Raw genomic sequence first — 20,981 nt, 5'->3', positions numbered from 1 at the left:
AAAAAGTAAACAAAGCTGGGGCATAGAAGCAGAACCGAGTCGTATGTGTGGAGGGACAGTAACTGTGTGTATATGTAAGCATTTAAACACTGCAGAGAGTAGAATTAACAGTATTGTAGAAATTCATTTCACCGAAACAATAACGTGGCGCACAGTGTGACGCATGCACCAGTTTATTGTATTTCCAGACTTGCTTTCGGCACAATTTACAGTGCACGCTACTCTGTTTTTTGTCAGACTTGAAATAGCCGAAATACCTTCACACTACGGAACTTCTATGGCTCTTCCGTTCGACAATCTCTCCGGCGTTGGAACCATCATCTGTTTTCTCTTCGGTCACGCTCGGTTGATTTTTCTAGTCGGCACACTCATTTCCTCCATTACGGGCTGGCTGCTTCCCAAACAAACACACGTGCAGCTTGGCACTTGTGCTGTAGGTAACAAGTCACGCGACGTGACGCTGCGGCTGTGATTGGTTCGGCTCTGGGCTACTTAATTTGGATTGGCTGACCTTTTTTTTTTTTTTTTTTTTTTTTTAAGAGGACAAGAGCGGCGAGGTCTATCGCGATAGCTTAATTTCTCTATCGAGTAAAAGTTATATCGCGATATATATCGTTATCGTTCTATCGCCCAGCTCTATGTTTGCAGCATTTTTGGACGTGTTATGTGCTTGAAAAGAAAAAACCCACACAACACTATAACATGGAACCATTCAGCCTAAAAATAATCAATGTGCTTTTGGTTCATGTTATCCAACATAAATATTACACAGTCCAGGAAAAAATTAATGCAATAACTCCTCGAGTCCAACACACGCACACAGCAACCTCTGGAGGAAGCTGTGGGACCGAGCAGGAACGTGGCTTACCACCCAGACTTTGGTGGTGTTAGACATCCGGCCGTGCTTTTCAAACATCCACTGGTGGTAGGACAGCAGCAGTTTGAGGCAGAACCTGAGGGCGAGGATGAGGGAGAGCCACAGCAGAGTGCTGAAGACCAGCGCCGACACCATAGTCTGGCCCTGGGCACTGAGGGACATGTGGAGACTGCACAGAGGGAGTGAGATCGCTTTAATGATGCGAGCAGCTACAAGGAAACTTTTTCAATAGACAATAAATAATACAATCTGCAGGAAACTGGGAGGAACAGTCTTGATAAATGACCTTTTTAAGAGATGTCCCGTTGCTCTGTTTGTTACTTTAACAGAGCAGTGGGACATCTCCCATATCTGATAAAATAACTAAAAAAGACAATTTTTGTAATTTTGCCTCTACACACCACCATGGTAATTTACAGCCATATTTATCGGCAACACTCAGAGTCCAGCCCAGAGAGGCTCAGATATAACCAGACAACTGCCTGGTAATTAGTTTCAAATGTGAGGTAATAAGCAGTATTATCTGATTACAGCTACACTAAACACCGATCGGAAGTATTTTTATCTACAGCTAAGAACTGATGCAAAAATAGACTTCAGTGTTAGTGACCAAGACAGCAGCTTTTAGATTCCAGTGGCTCCAAAAACTGCTGCCTTTGACAGGTTAACACAAAATTATAGAATAAATAAATAAATCCGTTCTTGATAAATGCAGTTCTCCCCGAATAATCTGTTACTTTAGCAAAACTGAGAAAGTGTGCATTTCACTCACATAGCTCATGTTTAATCTTACCGTGAGGCTTCTGACAGTATAAAAATACAACAGCAACACCTAGCGGGCCACTGAGGAAGTGAACTGTGCATAGTATTAAAAACAATAAGATGTTAGGATATTAGATGTTATGATATTAGATTGCATTTAAAAAGTAATAAACTCATAATGAAGGCAACAAGCACGGGCAGTTCAGTTTTTTTCTGTAGTCTAGTACTGCACTAGTACAGCTTGGTAATCAGGAAAGTGAGTTTTGACTCTCCTGAGAAACCTCGGTTCCTAGCGTTCAGGTGGATGTAACTGAGACACGCCACCTACCTATCAGCTGTTGGCGAAGACACTTGCTGACGGCAGCGGTCGTCCCCAGCAGGACAGTGCACCCCACCACACCACAAAACTAGTCAGGAACATGACAAACGGTCCGAGATGTTGGCCCGGTCTCCAAACTCCCCAGATCCCAATCCGAGCCAGGATGTTTGAAAAACAAGCCCAATCACGGAGGCCCAACCCTACAACCCCAGGAACCCAATGTCTCCATCCCCCTGGAGTCCCACGTCCATGCCCCGACGGGCCAGAGCAGTGTTGGCACCATGAGAGGGGACCTACATACAGTGGGGCAAAAAAGTATTTAGTCAGCCACCGATTGTGCAAGTTCCCCCACTTAAAATAATGACAGAGGTCAGTAATTTGCACCAGAGGTACACTTTGGTCACCTCAAACAAGGAAAATCTCTGGCTCTCAGAGACCTGTAACATCTTCTGTAAGAAGCTTTTCTGTCCCCCACTCGTTACCTGTATGAATGGCACCTGTTTGAACTCATCATCTGTATAAAAGACACCTGTCCACAGCCTCAAACAGTCAGACTCCAAACTCCGCCATGGCCAAGACCAAAGAGCTTTCGAAGGACACCAGGAAAAGTATTGTAGACCTGCACCAGACTGGGAAGAGTGAATCTACAATAGGCAAGCAGCTTGGTGTGAAAAAATCAACTGTGGGAGCAATCATCAGAAAATGGAAGACATACAAGACCACTGATAATCTCCCTCGATCTGGGGCTCCACGCAAGATCTCATCCCGTGGGGTCAAAATGATCATGAGAACGGTGAGCAAAGATCCCAGAACCACACGGGGGGACCTGGTGAATGACCTGCAGAGAGCTGGGACCAAAGTAACAAAGGTCACCATCAGTAACACACTACAACGGCAGGGAATCAAATCCCGCAGTGCCAGACGTGTTCCGCTGCTGAAGCCAGTGCATGTCCAGGCCCGTCTGAAGTTTGCCAGAGAGCACATGGATGATACAGCAGAGGATTGGGAGAATGTCATGTGGTCAGATGAAACCAAAGTAGAACTTTTTGGTATAAACTCAACTCGTCGTGTTTGGAGGAAGAAGAATACTGAGTTGCATCCCAAGAACACCATACCTACTGTGAAGCATGGGGGTGGAAACATCATGCTATGGGGCTGTTTTTCTGCCAAGGGGACAGGACGACTGATCCGTGTTAAGGACAGAATGAATGGGGCCATGTATCGTGAGATTTTGAGCCAAAACCTCCTTCCATCAGTGAGAACTTTGAAGATGAAACGAGGCTGGGTCTTCCAACATGACAATGATCCAAAACACACCGCCCGGGCAACAAAGGAGTGGCTCCGTAAGAAGCATTTGAAAGTCCTGGAGTGGCCTAGCCAGTCTCCAGACCTCAACCCCATAGAAAATCTGTGGCGGGAGTTGAAAGTCCGTGTTGCTCGGCGACAGCCCCAAAACATCACTGCTCTCGAGAAGATCTGCATGGAGGAATGGGCCAAAATACCAGCTACTGTGTGTGCAAACCTGGTAAAGACCTATAGTAAACGTTTGACCTCTGTTATTGCCAACAAAGGTTATGTTACAAAGTATTGAGTTGTATTTTTGTTATTGACCAAATACTTATTTTCCACCCTAATTTACGAATAAATTCTTTACAAATCCTACCATGTGGATTCATGGATTTTTTTTTCACATTCTGTCTCTCACAGTTGAAGTGTACCTCTGGTGCAAATTACTGACCTCTGTCATCATTTTAGGTGGGGGAACTTGCACAATCGGTGGCTGACTAAATACTTTTTTGCCCCACTGTAATATTAGACAGGTGGATTTAATGTGGTGGATGATGAATGTGTGCACTGGTGATTGAGACATGTGATCACCCTTACACTCATGTTGGTTTCAGTTCATTCATGTCACATGTTCAGCTACAGTCATTATAATGAATGTCACTGTTCGCTTTCACCATGCCCTCTATCCTGCCAGTTATATTCATCTGTTTATTAACCTTGCTGTCTGAAATGACTCAGAACATCATGAAGGCAACAGGTGCAGTCAGTGAATCAGTGATGCTTTATGCAAGAATATAAAGCTACAGTTAGTAGTCAGGCTGGTAGGAAGTAGAGGAAAGTTCAGGTTTAAGCACCACACCCACAATCCTCTGTACTGACTCATCTTGTTAACATGCTGAAAAACCTGCTATATATGTATACACAACTCCAGCCCTCCTCACTGTAAGGCCTTAGAGTGCTGCTGCACCTTTAAGAAGGAAAAACTCACACACTTGGAAACACTTCAACTGGACACATAATTCCAGTCCTAGTTATCACAGCAGTTATTGTCATATGGTCCCCATGAGATGTTTTTAATAAAATGTTTCAGGTTTCTGAGTCGCGGCAGCATCACCATTAGCAGCAACACAGCACAGGGACATGAGTGAAACTGTGGGCAAATACAGTGTGCAGAAATAAAAGCTACTAAGCAACATAAAAACATGAGCAAGAGCAAAACTTCCAGAACAACATGGCATCAAAGACATAACAACTGAACTGAGGAGGTAAGGAAGATGCTGGGCTTAAAATAAGCATCACATTATAGTTTCTTGACACTTGATTTGTCTGCAGAACTCTGAGAGAAGTTTGATCAATCATGGGCCTTGCTCGCCAAAAGCTCCTTGGGGAAGATACAGAGCTGCTCTCGAGGCGTTCTTCACAATGAATGATTGACAGAACAGCTCTTAGATGTAGAAAAAGAACAAAAAAGTGCTGTGTGAATGGGTGAATGAGCTGTATGAAGTGTTTTCAGTGATCGAGTATAGAGTAAAAGTCTATTTGCAACTGTTAAGTCAGATAAAGTACCCATGAACCATTTTACATTTTCACCACTTCATGTATCCACCAATCATGGTAGCTTCATCATTCTCTGCTGCACGCACACACATACATACACTTCGTCCCTGTCGTCACCCACAGCAGACGAGATAAGAGCAGAGTTTACCCTGATAAAGCTAAATTATGATTCCATGTGCTCACCTATTTTTGCACCTTCAGATTTGTTACTTTGATTAAAACAAAACCCAACAACGACACAATTATGGTCTAATTTGTCTACTTTGCATTATCAAATCATTTTGCCCATTTAAAGAACTTTGCCACTGACATTGCCGTTGTGTACCTTAGCGGCAGGTGCTGCTGTATCTTGGTGATGAGCCCCATGCTGGGATCCGACTGCATGTACATGGTGGCCAGGATTCCTATGGCAACGAAGAGCCAGGATGACGGGCTGGCGGGGTACACTCCTTTAATCAGACTGTTCTGTTAGCAGAGAAAAAGAAACAGGCATTGGGATTATTCAGCGGTGGCTCTGAAACAAAGTGCAGGTCAGACCTTCAGAGGTGAAAAACCATCTTCCATTAGCAGCTTTAATAAGGAACGCATTACAGATGTGAATATGATCCAGCACACCTGGTTTCACAGCTGTGTCGTTTCAGATCATTTTTATAAACTTTGCTCTAAAGCCAAACATGACACTGATGTGTTTCTTAATGTTCTAATCATGAGTGGGGAAACATTTATGGGTTTCAACTGTGTTTGGCCTCATTTGATTTCATACACTCACCAACAAACACTGAAGGTTACAAAGAGATTGTGACTGAACATAATGACTTCCCACAAGTGGTGATGCAAATATTAACAGCTGTCACCCAGAAGGGCAAACATCATACCAGGGTTACCCAGGTAGACCACGTAATACTGCCATGTGCAGTCAGCCCCATCCTGGACACGAATGACCCGCCTACTTCTCACAAAGGTAACAACAAGTAGAGAGTGCTGATTTGGCGGAAACACTGAAATTTAGTCAACGTTCAACTGCATACAGACTTCTGATGTGTGGCAGTATAAAACCACGTGACCACACGTGAAGCACGTCAGTGATTGTGAAATAATAGTAATCCTCTTGCAGCTGAAATGTTAACAAATCTTATATTGACAAAAAAAAAAAAGTAACAATGAAGGCATTCCCTTCCTGATTAATGGTATTCCAAGTATACCACGATAACTGTCAGTGAAAAGTAATAATTTTGAAAAACAGACATTATGACAGGACAATTAACAACATTTAACCTGTTTGTTTGCATTACTGATGAAGCTCAACACACACAGGCCTTCTCTGGATTTTGGTTGCTGAACAAAAGCTTAAAACTGAATCAGTCGATATCATTACAGCGGTGGTGCTGCCAGCAGGGAAGCTGCAAACTCTGCAACATCAAACCCAACATGGTTGAAGGGCGTTTCTCCCGTTTCTGCTTTCCTTTTCGTTTTCATTTATTGGCTGATATAAACGCCAATACCAATATATCTGCAAATAGCTAACATTGATAGATGTTTTGGCCCAGCTGATAAATCCATCAGGCACAAATCAGTAGAGATATTACAATAAAAAGTCCAAAGTCTAGGTTTTATTTTCATTTCAAGAGATAAAGATAAGAGATAAGATAGAACTTTATTAATCCCTCGGGTGGGTTCCTCTGGGAAATTCGACTTCCAAAAAGCACAGCAACGACCGAAGTTACAGTTACAGAATTGTTATATATATATATATATATATATATATATATATATATATATATATATAAAATATACAAAGGGGATAAATAGAATAAATAGGAATAAAAAAGTTAACTAAAATATTTTTCTCTTATTAATGCTTACAGATACAGACAGGTTTCACAGCAGCATCAAAGCACATCCTGCAGGTGTTTCAGGAGCATGAGTCCATAGTGAGACTGCAGGTGCACTGTAGTGTTTAAAGCTGAAACCCTTTATCAAGCAGGAAGAAACATTTCGCCTGATATGAGACTTTCTTTAAAGCACTTTGTTACCTCAGCTCCTGCACAGCTGATTTTAGAGATGGACAGATCCGATATTACGTATCGGTATCGGTCTGATACTGACGTAAATCACTGGATCGGATATCGGAGAGAAATAAAAAATGTAATCCGATCCATTAAATATCAAAAAAGCACCTCACAAAACTTTCGACACGGCGTAACTCAGCTCGTAGCACGTCGGAGCAGTGTGCTCACGTGATAGAGCGGCTGTGGCATGCAAGACCTGTTGTCTGGTTGAGTATTTGTAGCCTCGCTACCAACCCGGCATTTCATCTCCGAGGAAGTGATCCCAGAGAGAAGTAAAGCAAGTGTGTAAGTTCATCTCTGAATGTTTGTAAAGCATTCCCGCGTTAAGCTTAACAAACGATATATGGAGCGACTGCCTCTTCTTGCTGCTACTTCAATCATGAAACTGATCAATGATCAGCTTTTTTGTCACGAGTCTGTCTCTCTTGTTTGTTTTTGGCCCACTTTGCACCAGAAAGAGGAAACCAGCGGCTGAACAACAGCAGCAGGTTTAAGCTTGATCAGCTGTTGTTAGAATTTATTTAATATTACTTTCTACACCAGGATCTTTTTCTACGTAGCTGACGCTGGTAACTGTGCAGGGGCGGATCTAGCAAAGTTTAGCCAGGGGGGCCGATAGGGCATTAACAGGGAAAAGGGGGCACAAAGACATACTTTTCTTTCTTATTCTCATTTAAAATGTCGAGCTTTTAATAAATAATTATCTGAATCTTACAACCAAAGTTTTAATCTGATGTGAAATGTATAGAAGTCCATTACTGTATATAGTAACTGTTAAGTCTAAGGCTACGTTCACACTGCAGGCGAAAGCGCATCAAATCTGATTTTTTTGACCCTATGCGACCGTGGCTCAGGGGTTTGGGAATCGCATCTGTAACCGGAAGGTCGCAGTTCGATCCCCGGGCTCTCTGTCCTGGTCGTTGTGTCCTTGGGCAAGATACTTTACCCTAGAGTCTGCCCCAGGGCAGCTGTGGCTACAACTGTAGCTGCCTCCACCAGTGTGTGAATGTTAGAGTGAATGAATAGTGGCATTGTAAAGCGCTTTGGGTGCCTTGAAAAGCGTTATATAAATGCAATCCATTATTATTATTATTCATATCCGATCATGGTCTGACAGTGTGAACGGCGCAAATCCGATATTTTCAAATCCGATCGGGGTCACTTTCGTATGTGGTACTGAATCCGATACATATCCGATGTTTTAGAAAGCGACTGCTGTTTGAACGGTCAAGTCGCATTAAATCCATTTTTTACGTCACTGACACAAGACAGACGCCAATTATCAGCGCTGGAGAAGACATTGTGAACCCTTCCTGGCCATCCAGTGTAGATGTTAGTGAAACTGTTGGGAAGACAACGTAAACATTTTATTTTTACTGTATAATCTGCAGATTCTGACAGAAATCTGCAGCTATCCTTTGAAGCAGCGCTCCTCTAAAACAGCAATAAGGGTCATTATTAGGTTATTTACATTATTATGTAAATAACAAAATAACTTAAAGCAAAAATTGGGAAACGTGAAGTCCGAAGTCTTTATATTAAGGCCATCAGTCAAACAATATAGTTTGTTCTGGGTCTAAACAGAGCGCGTTGTGTGTGACATCTTCTTTTGCGCATGCGGCCGCTTTGAGCGTTCACACTAGAGCGCGTTTGCTGTCGCATTTTATTTGTAGTGTGAACGAGCAGACAAAAAAAATCGGATTTGATCAAAAAATCGGAACTGAGCATCAAGACCTGCAGAGTGAACGTAGCCTCATATACCCTAGTAAGCTATAGTACTTTTTCCTTTGGGAACCATCTGTGCAGTCTGCAATTCTGTTGAAGAAAGATGTTGACTCCACCGTAATTGTCGGGCTATAAGCCGCTACTTTAGCTTTGAACCCTGCGGCTTTTAGTCAGGTGCGGCTTTTCTATGGATTGTCCATGATTTTTGTCATATCGTAAGATTTGTTCCGCTGTTGTACAGCACTACATTGCCTGGCGGAAGGGCATGTGATCAGACACACAGTATCGGGGTTCAAGAGTGGTGTGTTGGTCACATGTCCATCCGCCAGGAAACATAGTGCCATACAAGTAGCGCGAAAAACAAACTTCAAAGCAGCGCTACGCGTTCAGCGGGAGACGTGGATGACGAGCGGCGATAAACTTGCGAAAAGCAAGTTATGCTCAACTCCACCGGTGGAATCTGACAGCGTGGAAAAGTGTGAAAACATCCACGATCACCAACGGATTTCGAAGGGCTGGACTGCTGCATGATGGAGAGGAGGACACCGCCACGGCCCTTCAGAGGGTGTTCGACTCTGACTCTGACAACGAGGATTTCTTTGGTTTTGAAAGTGACAACGAAGGAAAGAAGCTGAGAGTGGATGACGTATCCACCCTGAGCCTGTTCGTTTCCGACACTGGAGGAGAGGACTTTGGTGGTTTTAGTGCAGGAAGAAGAGAAAGATGGTGGTGAAGGACTGACTTTTCTTCTTGTTGAAGCCGTGTCACTGCACCTGAGCCTAAAAGGTAGGCCGAATCTATTTTTCTGGTGTGCTGTAGGTTACTGTTATGTACTACATTTGTTACTCATTTATGAAGCACAGTACATGTTTCGTACTTGTAATTACCGCTACTTGTACTTTGCATAAAAAGTTATGCAAATATGTACCCATAACTTGTTTTTCACAATATTAATAAAAGTGATTTCTCCAAACAGCCGTCTCTTTCTTGACAATTCGCTTTGTGCATATTCTCTTACATATGATGAGTCAACATTGAAACACCTGCGGCTTTTAGTCAGGTGCGGCTAATGTATGTACAAAACAGGATTTTCCCCTGATTTTAGCTTGTGCGGCTAATATTCAGGTGCGCTTCGTAGTCCGGGAAATACGGTACTTAATTATTCTTGAAAAATAATTTATTTTTTTGCATTTTTTTTTAACTGCATCAAATTAAAGTTGATTACGTTGATTAAGCATCATGAGGTGGGGGTGGGGGTGGTTCCCTGTTTTTTTTTGTTTTGCTGGGAGTTTGCAACCCTATTAGTTAGGTTGCTTACTCTTTAAAATACCAGAATAGGGAGGATGGAGCAGGTTTAAGTTTATTAGATTGATCAGTGATGAACTATGAAATATTTTGGGTGCAGTGTATTTTTTGCATACAGGTATAACAGAATAGCTTAAGTGTTTTTTTTTTAAACTTCAGTTTGAACTTATACAAAATGCAGCAAGATGTTTTAAAAAAAACTGTTTTATTGATTAAAAAACACTATATCGGATTCAGATCGGGATCAGCCGGTATCCAAATTTATGATATCGGTATCGAACATAAAAAAGTGGTATCGTGCCATCTCTAGGTGATTTAACCACGATCACAGTGACAGCATGTGCCTATGGAGCGCCAGGACTGCCATAATGAATTAATTAAATACACCATTAAATAATTAATTAAATGTGGCAATAATTAATTAAAATTGGAATTAATTCATTAAATAAATAGTTATGACACATGTAATTAATTAATTATTGACACATTTAATTAATTATTTATGTATTTCACATTTTAATTAATTATTGACACATTTAATTAATTATTGACACATTTAATTAATCATTTAATGATATATTTATTTATTTCATTTTGGCAGTCCTGACGCCTGGCTCTCATCATGAAATAATTTTATCTGTCAGCCTCACCCATCAAACTCAGGGGGCGGGGTTAACGCTGATCAAGTCAAAACCATTGCTTTGGCCTGGTGGCCATTGTTTCTAGCACACAACAACCGGCATGTGGAAGCTAACAGAACTGAGCTTTGAAAAACCCTGTTTGTGTGTCACCAAATACCGTTTTAATATTTTTTTAGCCGAGAATGTAGTGGTTTAATCTTCATGTGTCTGGTCGGTTTGTCAAGATACAGCCTCTTTGCAAAAGTGTTTCGATGATTTCGGAGATGTCTGCCCAGTCTCACGGCAAAGCGTGGGATAGACCCGCTCGCCTCGCAAGCAATCCCACCGACAAAGCGCAGGCCCCGGTACACAGCTGTAGTAACCCCCGCTGACTTCTTTTACTGAGGTTATATTTATCGGTGTTTTATTTCCTGATGTTCTTATGTGTCCTACGTGTTTCAGTCGCCAATTCTGAATTATAACTAACATTAAAAACATGTTTAAGGAGGAGAGAGAGCAAATAAATCTGTTTAACATCTGATCTTTGGGTTTTTGTTCAGTAATCAGCGTGACCTGTGTATAAACACATAAAAGAGATAACGTTGGTGTTTCCGTCATGTAGTAACTGCTGGCTTTAACTGTACAAAGGTTGTTCGACACTATGAAACACATACAGACTTCATGATGTTCGGCTAATATTTTTATTGTGAATATTAATCATGCTGACCTCGCTCTGTACACCACGCAGCGAGGTCAGCATATCCACGATATCCTCAGCTCCATGAGTTAACACAAAGTTTCCCAGCTGACTATCTAACTGCCAACTATTCCAGAGACGTGAAAATATACAGCATAAAGAAAAGTGTAAGAGACTCAGCAGCAGATTAGAATAACAGTTATAGATTTAATAAATCACCAAATGAATCCAAGAAACGAGCAAACCTGTTCCGACAGTTTGAGTTTGTATTCCCTCAGCTGCAGACTCGCTGCTGTTTAAATGTTTGAAAAGGAAGATTAGATATAAACAAACGTCAAACATAGACTCAGTCTGCCTTCACATTTGATATGAGGCCAGCACGTATAGTGGCTGTGTCCTGTTTTAAGATCATACGTGTAAAATTGTTGTCTGACCTCCGTCGATCCAGCCGCTCAGAGTCCGTGGTTACCATGGTTACTGCATAAGCAGCTATAATGTTAACAGCTGGCACTGAGGAAACCTCCCGGCAGCATGGGTGTTTATGTTTTTCATTGCAAAAGAACCGTCTGAATGGTCAACTGAAGTTAACTTGGATAAATTATAGTTAAGGAGTATCACAGATAACGCCTACGTGAGCTGTGCGACTGTTCACCACTACACTGAAATCAGCAGGCTATTACTGAAATACACGTGCTATATCATAAACTATGATATAAACAGGGAGGTCCTATTAACATGTTTAGTTTTAAAGGACACCTTCCTGCCTTTAGTCTCATTCATGAGCGGTATTAGTTTTCTTCTAACATCCAGAAGTCTGCACGATGTGTTTCATAGTTTGTAACAAGCCTTTGACAGGTAAACATAACATGACCGAAAAAGCAAAAAAAAAAAAAGAGAGAGAGAGAGTGTTGACATAAGAAGAGAAAATGCTCTCAATTATGGAGACAGACAAATGGTTCATTTATGTTTGATGTGTGGTTCACATTTGTGTGGCTGTTAATAAAGTCAGTGCGCTCTAGGGGGCGTATGCGTTCATCAAAATGGCCGAAGGCTGATGTGTGTTTATTCCTCCCTAAATATCGTCGCTGAAGTTTGCCATGCACGTCAGATTTTCCTGCGCATTTTTATACCTCTGCCAACAGAGAGAGAGAAAAAAAATCACATTCTAACAGACAGCTGGTGCTTAGAATACAGTTGAATAACTATTAAAAAACAGATGATATAATATTTCTGTCCAGGTTGCAGACTTCATGATGAACATGCTGTTGCAAACTCTGCTCCTCTCGGTGGAAATGTGCCTTCTCTTTGTATAAAAACATTTTAAAAGTCAGTTTAATCTCAGAATTCACTGTTAAATCCAAAACACACCAGATAAAGAAAAACGAATAGTTCAGTCTAACACATGTGCCAGTGAACCATTAAACGTCTGTGAAACTATGCAGTTATGAAACGTAACTTTAACCTCAGCCAAACCGATTTGCTCAGTTGTAAATAAAACAGCGAAGTAAACGTGACCCGACAGACAGAACCTGAGTGAATGAAGTCCAGCGTTTAACCACTGAGAGCTAAAACTCAGCTGAGGTTTCAAAGCTGTGTGCTGGTGATTGGACATCAGCCGCTGATAAAGCTGTTCGCCTATAAAGTGCTCTGTAAGGAAACAAGCTCCAGCAGCTCTGCGCTCGGGGAAAACACTATATTTACTTATCTTGTGCAGAAAAATGCACTGACATTGCTTTATATTGAGCACCGGCTGCCCAGTTAAACTGTGACTATCACCAGGTAACGTAGGCGTGTTTCTTGAATTAGCAGCAGGTGTTAAACAGCTGACAGATGAGGAGGAGAATGCATGCAGGTAAACTGAGGGTCTGTTGAGCTGATCGCTGGTTTCGTGAGAAAAATGTCAGCTCGTTCTTTATGTTACAGAAGCACAGAGACACAAGACCAGGCGGAAAGAGACGATCGTTCGGTGAAAATGAGAATCTGCGAATGCAACATGTGGAACACGGAGAGTGGAATATGTAAACAAACCGGTTAACGTACCCCCTGGGTGCACTCTGCATGCTAACTGTTAGCAGAGCTAGTGAAATCTCTGAAAACATCTGAGCACTTTTGCAAACATGTTCTATGTTGACAACCTGACCAGACATACGGCGCGACATTCGCGGCTAAAACACTGTTAAACGTGTAGCTGGTGACAGAAAAACGGGGTATTTTAAAACTACACCACCACCATTGCTGCTTGTGATTTGATCTGCATTCTGGGATAACTGGCTGCCCCAAGTCTACACAAGCAATCGATTATCTAGGATCGACCTGTTTTGACTTACTTTGCACGGCAACCAATCAAATGTTAGAGAAGCTGCATGGGCAGCGTTAACCCCGCCTCCTGAGTTTGATGGGTGAGGCTGACAGATAAAATTATTTCATGATGAGAGCCAGGCGCCAGGACTGCCAAAATGAAATAAATAAATATAGCATTAAATAATTAATTAAATGTGTCAATAATTAATTAAAATGTGAAATACATAAATAATTAATTAAATGTGTCAATAATTAATTAATTACATGTGTCATAACTATTTATTTAATTAATTAATTCCAATTTTAATTAACTATTGCCACATTTAATTAATTATTTAATGGTGTATTTAATTAATTCATTATGGCAGTCCTGGCGTTCTATATGTGCCACCCATTCCACCTGGAGTCTCCTCCAAGCATTAAACATTTATGGGATTCTCATACCTTTGTCCCCCCCCCCACTAGTACAATTTTGCATTTTGAACATTCTAATGAAATAAATGCTTTAAATGAACAGTAAACAACTTTTTTTTTTTTAAATAAATCGTACACAGCCTGATTAGTCTGGGGTTGTGATGCTCACCCTCACGCGGCTGACTCGCTTCTTCCAGGATCGTACTCCAGACAGGTAGATCTGGTTCAGCGCCTGGTAGGACAGCTGCAGATCGATGCCCTCTGGTGTTATGGTGAACTGGAATGCCACTGCCTGGTGGGCCTCTGCCATTTCTATGGAAACACAAGCACAAATGTGAACACCAAGAGGAAGCGGTGTTTTGTTTACTTCTTATCTGATCCAAAACTAAACTCGATCTCTGCAGCCAGGAAACCATCATGACTTTGACTGTGATTGTGGAGAAGAATGTGAGCGATTTCAGATAAGATTTCATAACCTGTAAATTTTTGGCTTGCTTTATGAATGAACAGCCAATTTGATAAGCCTCAACGTAGCTCTCTGCACGATATTGTTACACTAATTTAATGAATCATTGGAATGTCGTTGTCTCACGGCAGCCCCATGCACACAGAGTACATGCTGCTTGCTGTTTGACTAAACCTGCAGTTCCACAGTCTGTTTCAACACTGAACTGTGTAAACAGCAGCCACCACGCCGACACGTCTCATCCTCAGTGAGCTCCACGCAACACATTTAATAACTTCAGTGGCATTTCTGGAACAAGCTAGATTTTGGCTTGTATAATTGCATATAACTCATCCTTTTTCCTATCAGACTTAAATTTCTGACCAGGATTTGGCAAGTCTGAGCAAATACCATCGTGCCTTCAGCAGCAGACAGACAGACCAGGTTTAACAGGAGGAACACGAGTCTGACAGGCAGTTTCACTGGAGGACTGACTAAATACTCTGAGTCACCGCTGCTCCTTGTTAGCGGAACATTGAATGACATCACTGGTTTCTCTGATGTTTTTTTGGAGTAAGGGTTCCGTTGAGGGGCAGGAGAAGAGCCTAGAGGGGCCACATGCAGACTAACAAAGTTTCAAGTAAAAGATGGTGACCCAACACCCATGAAGTTACAGAAAGCAGGCAACACACAATCTTTGAAGTCACGTTGCAGGGAGCGTGTTTGTGTTATTGCTTCCTCTTCTCGCTGCGCAGCCAAGCAACTGATTGCCACACATTTCTCACTTCCAACAACTATTTCTCTGCTGGTGTGTGTGAACGTGGGAGGGGTGGATGTGGACAAGCAGACACTGTCTCACAATGAACGCAGTTGCTGAAACTTTGCCCGAGGACACAGAACTGTTGTGTTCTCGGGAGGACGGATGAATGATCTGGATTCCTCCATAACCATAACTTGTGAACCCAAACAAGGTTTAACTGCCTTGTTTAAAAGCCCCACAGTGCTGGATTTCATTAGTACAGAGGTTCAGTCTTGCTTAAATAATAACTTGTGAGAAAAAAATAAATATTGGTAGGTGCTTTAATCTTCAACTGACAATATTTTGTATGTGTATTTGCTGACTAACTTAATAACTTGTCCGATATCGGTTTGTAGCAGCTAGTGTTGGGCGATATGGAAAAAATATTTATCCGATATGAATTATTTTATATCACGATAACGATATATATCACAATATACCACCTGACCTGTGGTCATATGGAAAGTATGCAGTCTGTAAACAGCGAGCGCAGAGGGTGGAGTCATTGTTAATGAAATGGATGGTTATGCTCATGTAGGACTGCGCATCTCTGCTCGTCCATAGGTCAGTCGTCAAAGCATAATGCACAACACTGCAAACATCCTTCTCTTCTTTGGCCCGGCATGCGTCATATAAGCGAGGCAACTCGACTTTACTGAAGTGCTTATGACCGGGCATAACGTACCTCAGATCAAGGACTTTGACGAGGTCATGAAAGCTGTCCTTCTCAACTACATAAACAGGGGCCATGAATTTACAAATGTAATGCGAGACGGCTCCTGTGGTTTGTTTATGGCGCTTGGACGTTTTCTCATAAGAGCCTTGTGTGAAAGACTGCTATATCTTCGGCTGGCTATAGTTTTTCTTTTCCCAACTTGCTGCAAAAAAACAGCATGTGCATCAAAATAAACGATTTCCAACAGTGTAATTTGAGTTCTAAGCATCCCAGAAATGATACAGAAACGCATAAAGTCAAACATAACTTTTAAAAACACCAGTATAGGCTTATAAGGCCCTGAAGGTAAAAAAAACAAACAAACAAAAAACTACATTTTCCGCGAAAATGACGTCACTTCCGGTTCCGGGCAGGTAATGGCGGACATGCGATAGTTCGCGCTGACCAACAACAACACTTCCAACATAGGAAGTGTTATGAAAAGTTGTTGGGCAAAGCGTGTTTCTGGAATATTATGTTTTTGTTGCTGCAAGTGCTTTTTATGCAATTTTTGCAAAGCTATATGTGGAAGGAAACCGTGACCGAGGACAAGCTGGTAGCATAAGATTTAAATGGTCTGTATTTATATAGCGCTTTTCTAGTCCCTAAGGACCCCAAAGCGCTTTACACATTCAGTCATCCACACATTCACACACTGGTGATGGCAGCTACATTGTAGCCACAGCCACCCTGGGGCGCACTGACAGAGGCGAGGCTGCCGGACACTGGCGCCACCGGGCCCTCTGACCACCACCAGTAGGCAACGGGTGAAGAGTATTGCCCAAGGACACAACGACCGAGACTGTCCAAGCCGGGGCTCGAACCGGCAACCTTCCAATTACAAGGCGAACTCCACAATCGCCCCAAGATGTAAGTACAACTCCTCCGGTTTCATATGCAAAAAAAATTATTGCCCTAGCTTACATGGTTCCAGTTATACAGGGATTTAAAAATAATTAGGCAAAACGGAGCGTGCCCACTCCGACCGGTTAATGACATATTTTATGTAATAATTTATAAAATTAGGTTAGAAACGATAGAAGACAAATGGCACGATAGACACTTTTCTATCGTCCACACGATATATATCGTCATATCGCCCAGCTCTAAATGGTAAATGGTAAATGGCCTGTATTTATATAGCGCTTTACTAGTCCCTAAGGACCCCAAAGCGCTTTACATATCCAGTCATCCACCCATTCACACACACATTCACACACTGGTGATGGCAGCTACATTGTAGCCACAGCCACCCTGGGGCGCACTGACAGAGGCGAGGCTGCCGGACACTGGCGCCACCGGGCCCTCTGACCACCACCAGTAGGCAACGGGTGAAGTGTCTTGCCCAAGGACACAACGACCGAGACTGTCCAAGCCAGGGCTCGAACCGGCAACCTTCCGATTACAAGGCGAACTCCTAACTCTTGAGCCAGCTCTAGTAGCAGCTCAGCAGTTCTGGGTCTTCTTTAGTCACCATTTGTCTTTCATGATACTTCAAATGTGAAAAGTCTGGACCGCAAGCCATTCAGCAGCCGGACTAATTTACTAAAATGCCATGCTGTTGTAATAAGTGCAGTGCGTGGTTTAGAAATGTTTTGCTGAAATATGCCAGGCTTTCCCTGTAAATTATGTCATTTGGATGGAAGCAGATGTGCAAGCTGCAAATCACAATTTTTTTTTTTTGTGAGCATTCATTTTGTCAGTTCAAACATTTGATGCATTTTCTCTGTTCAACTCCAAATAAAATATGGGTGCATGAAATTTGCAAATCTTTGCAGTCTGTTTTCATTTACATTTTACCCAGGGCACCAACTGTTTTATAACCTTGCACTGTTTTTGTAGTTACACTGTTAAACTGCTTTACTGTCAAGCAGTTACACACTTCACTTGGAATTTCCAGGAAAAACATCACTTGGGATGCTTTTGTGCTTATATTTGACTTATGCTGTGTCACTATAATGCTGCTGCCGGCAACTTGTGGCAATATATTTATACTCTAAACTAGAGATGGACCGATCCGATATTACGTATCGGTCCGAAACTAGCGTAAATCACTGGATCGGATATTGGAGAGAAACAAAAAAATGTAATCCGATCCATTAAATATCAAAAAAGCACCTCACAAAACTTGCGACACAGCATAACTCGGCTCATAACCGTAGCACGTCGGACCAGTGAAAAGGGAAAAGGGGGCACAAAGACATACTTTTCTTTCTTATTCTCATTTAAAATGTCGAGCTTTTAATAAATAATTATCTGAATCTTACACCCAAAGTTTTAATCTGATGTAAAATGTATAGAAGTCCATTACTGTATATAGTAACTATTAGGTCTAATATACCCTAGTAAGCTATAGTACTTTTTCCTTTGGGAGGGAACCATCTGTGCAGTCTGCAGTTCTGTTGAAGAAAGATGTTGAATCTATTTAATATTTCTTGAAAAATAATTTATTTCTGTGCTTTTTTTTTTACACACTGCATCAAATTACAGTTGATTACGTCAATTAAGCATCATGAGGTGGAGGGTGGGTGGTTCCCTATTTTATTTTTATTTTTTTTGCTGGGAGTTTTAAAGCCCTATTAGTTAGGTTGCTTACTCTTTAAAATACCAGAATAGGGAGGATGGAGCAGGTTTAAGTTTATTAGGTTGATCAGTTTTGCTGAACTATGAAATATTTTGGCTGCAGTGTATTTTTTTTTTTTAAACATACAGGTATAAAAGAATAGCTTTAGTGGGGGGTTTTTAAACTTGAGTATGAACTTATACAAAAAGCAGCAAAATATTTAAAAAAAACTGTTTTATTGATTAAAAAACACTATATTGGATTCATATCGGTATCGGCAGATATCCGAATTTATGATATCGGTATCGGACATAAAAAAGTGGTATCGTGCCATCTATACTCTAAACGAGGTAGTGTGTCATCAGTGAAAGCCACGACAGATGTTTTCCACCACTTATGTTTAAACTAAACAACTACACTTCTCCCCCCACCTATGTAACCAGAAACAGGTGAAACGGACACTTGACCTTTCACTGGCTTTGCACACTTCGACTAGCTACAAGCCATTGCACCTTTTCTAAATGACCTCTGTAAATTCCTATAGGATTCCAGTCCTGTGTGAATGAGACGTCGACAGATGTTTTTTTCTTTCTATCGGGTTTGTTTTTCTTTACTCGAAGAGTTTAAATTATTGGTGGAGACAATTCAATAATCGCTGGATATTAGTGGGGACATGTCCCTTCCGTCCATGCCAAATCTACGCCCTTGTGTTCTAGTAGCGTTAGTAAAACTACGAAATGGACTGTCTTGCTGAAGCATCTGAACAACGTAGACAAGCTGGTTTTTCCTGCCGTTGGCGCGCGTGCACACGAGGAGGCGCGCGTGCACACGAAAGCATTAACATACACTACCTTAATGTAACGTATAGCCAGTAGGAAAGCTGTTTCTAGCTTTTTAACACGGAAGTTAAACTAGCACACACCAAACACGGGTGCTTTAAACAGTGGTTTTAAACTCTTACCAGTCTACTTAACTACTATCTTAATTATCTTGCCCACCGATCTTTCAGACTGAGAGTTAGATGCCATAATTAGCTTCGTCAAACTTTGTTTTGGAATGTCTTGCATATTCTTGTTTGTATGTTTCTATATTTACACCCGCCCATGGCACAAGGTCAAGTCCAATGAGTCAGTTCTGTTTGGTGTAAGGGCTTGTCCCAACTCACCAAATCAATACAAGGGAATAATGATAGCAGATTTGAGTATCGGGGAACTTTCCCACCACCAACCCGTCCTGGATACGGCTAAGCTCCTTCCATTCTTGGTAAAGAAAATGCCAACAGTGCAGCCATCCTGCTCACTCGCAATCACTTTGTTTTGTAGTCGCTTCTAAGTGTGGAGCGTGAGCTACCAAACAAAAACAGCTGCCACTAAAACCCCACACCGAGATCACTTGTGTGAACTACACCGTGTTAGTTAGCATATATATATACTGCAAGTGCACATTACTCCCATTTCACTTCAACTTCACAGTGGTCCATTCATGCTCGACACCAGCTTCCACCCCGCGAGATTCACAAAAGCCAAGAGCGCGGAAAATGTCCAGAATAGTTTAAACTGAGAAGTTAGATTTTTCTTTTAAGGTCGCAGTTCAAACAGTGGTCTTCAAAGTTAATCTAAACGTACCTCTGCAGTTTCTCCGTGTGAAGTTTAATACGCAGACGCTGGTACGAACCGCACCTCTTCCAGCAACAGAGTGCACGCCACAGATTGAAAACCCCCAACCGCTCCGCCGTCTGACAGAGATCGTCTCTATGTACAAAGATGCTGCACTCTCACACGCTCATGGGCCTTAATGTGTACGCATAATGGGCATATGGCAAATAACATGAAATTGACACAAAGTTATAAAAATACATAGAAATGAAGTGTGTGTGTGTGTGTGTGTGTGTGGGGGGGGGGGGTATTTATGTCACTTTGACATAAATACATCAAAGGCAAATGTATTTATGTCAGAGTGAGACGTCTTTGCTGTAAATTTCTCCTCAAAAAACTACTGTCAGTGTAGGAAAACCCGCCCACTTGTGATTATAATACGCTCCTTTTTCTCATTAATTATAGCTTCTGAATTACATGAACGGGACCCTGGTAAGCAACATCTAGAAAACAAAAAGAAAAGAGTGCGAGACAGTCTTAGTTTGCCTTTATTTTATTTTTATTTTATTTTATTTTATCCCTCTACTGCATGACTTTTTAATTTTGGGGGAAAAAATATTTCTCCCTATTTTGGGGGAGCTTTAGGGTCCCTAATAATATATCAATCATAAATTTGACACCCAGCCCCCCCAAACAGATATTGGTTTGTTGCTTCAAGGCAACACTGTGCGACAAGGGTACTAAAATGCCAAGTTATTCTATAATAAGTTGTATTAGTACAACAAGGATAAACAAATAAATACACAACAAATAAACAATGTAAACATTTCACAGAACAATAAAACACCAAAATGTCCAACATTTGACCCTAACCCCATGCACGCGCACGCACACACACACAAACAGACACCCACACACACACGTTGTGTTT

The 20,981-nt window shown here is 41.6% G+C and overlaps 1 protein-coding gene across 1 annotated transcript in view; it reads right to left on the bottom strand.

The window, feature by feature from the left end:
* The window catches only part of LOC308410932 (carnitine O-palmitoyltransferase 1, liver isoform-like), a 61,078-nt gene extending 40,892 nt beyond the window's left edge, over nucleotides 1-20,186 (bottom strand). Inside the window, exons 1-4 of the mRNA XM_080904599.1 lie at nucleotides 20,081-20,186; nucleotides 14,103-14,245; nucleotides 5,128-5,267; nucleotides 869-1,046 (exon numbers count right to left, since the gene is read on the bottom strand). Coding sequence (XP_080760725.1) covers nucleotides 869-1,046; nucleotides 5,128-5,267; nucleotides 14,103-14,243 — 459 coding nt within the window. The 5' untranslated portion in view covers nucleotides 14,244-14,245; nucleotides 20,081-20,186. The remainder of the gene's footprint in view (nucleotides 1-868; nucleotides 1,047-5,127; nucleotides 5,268-14,102; nucleotides 14,246-20,080) is intronic.
* Between the last annotated feature and the right edge of the window lie 795 nt (nucleotides 20,187-20,981).

This window comes from Rhamphochromis sp. 'chilingali' (assembly GCF_963969265.1).
Source record: "Rhamphochromis sp. 'chilingali' genome assembly, chromosome: 15".
Classification (NCBI taxonomy): Eukaryota; Metazoa; Chordata; class Actinopteri; order Cichliformes; family Cichlidae; genus Rhamphochromis; species Rhamphochromis sp. 'chilingali'.
Note: the sequence above shows the minus strand (reverse complement) of the source record. Positions and strands in the feature narration are given on the sequence as shown.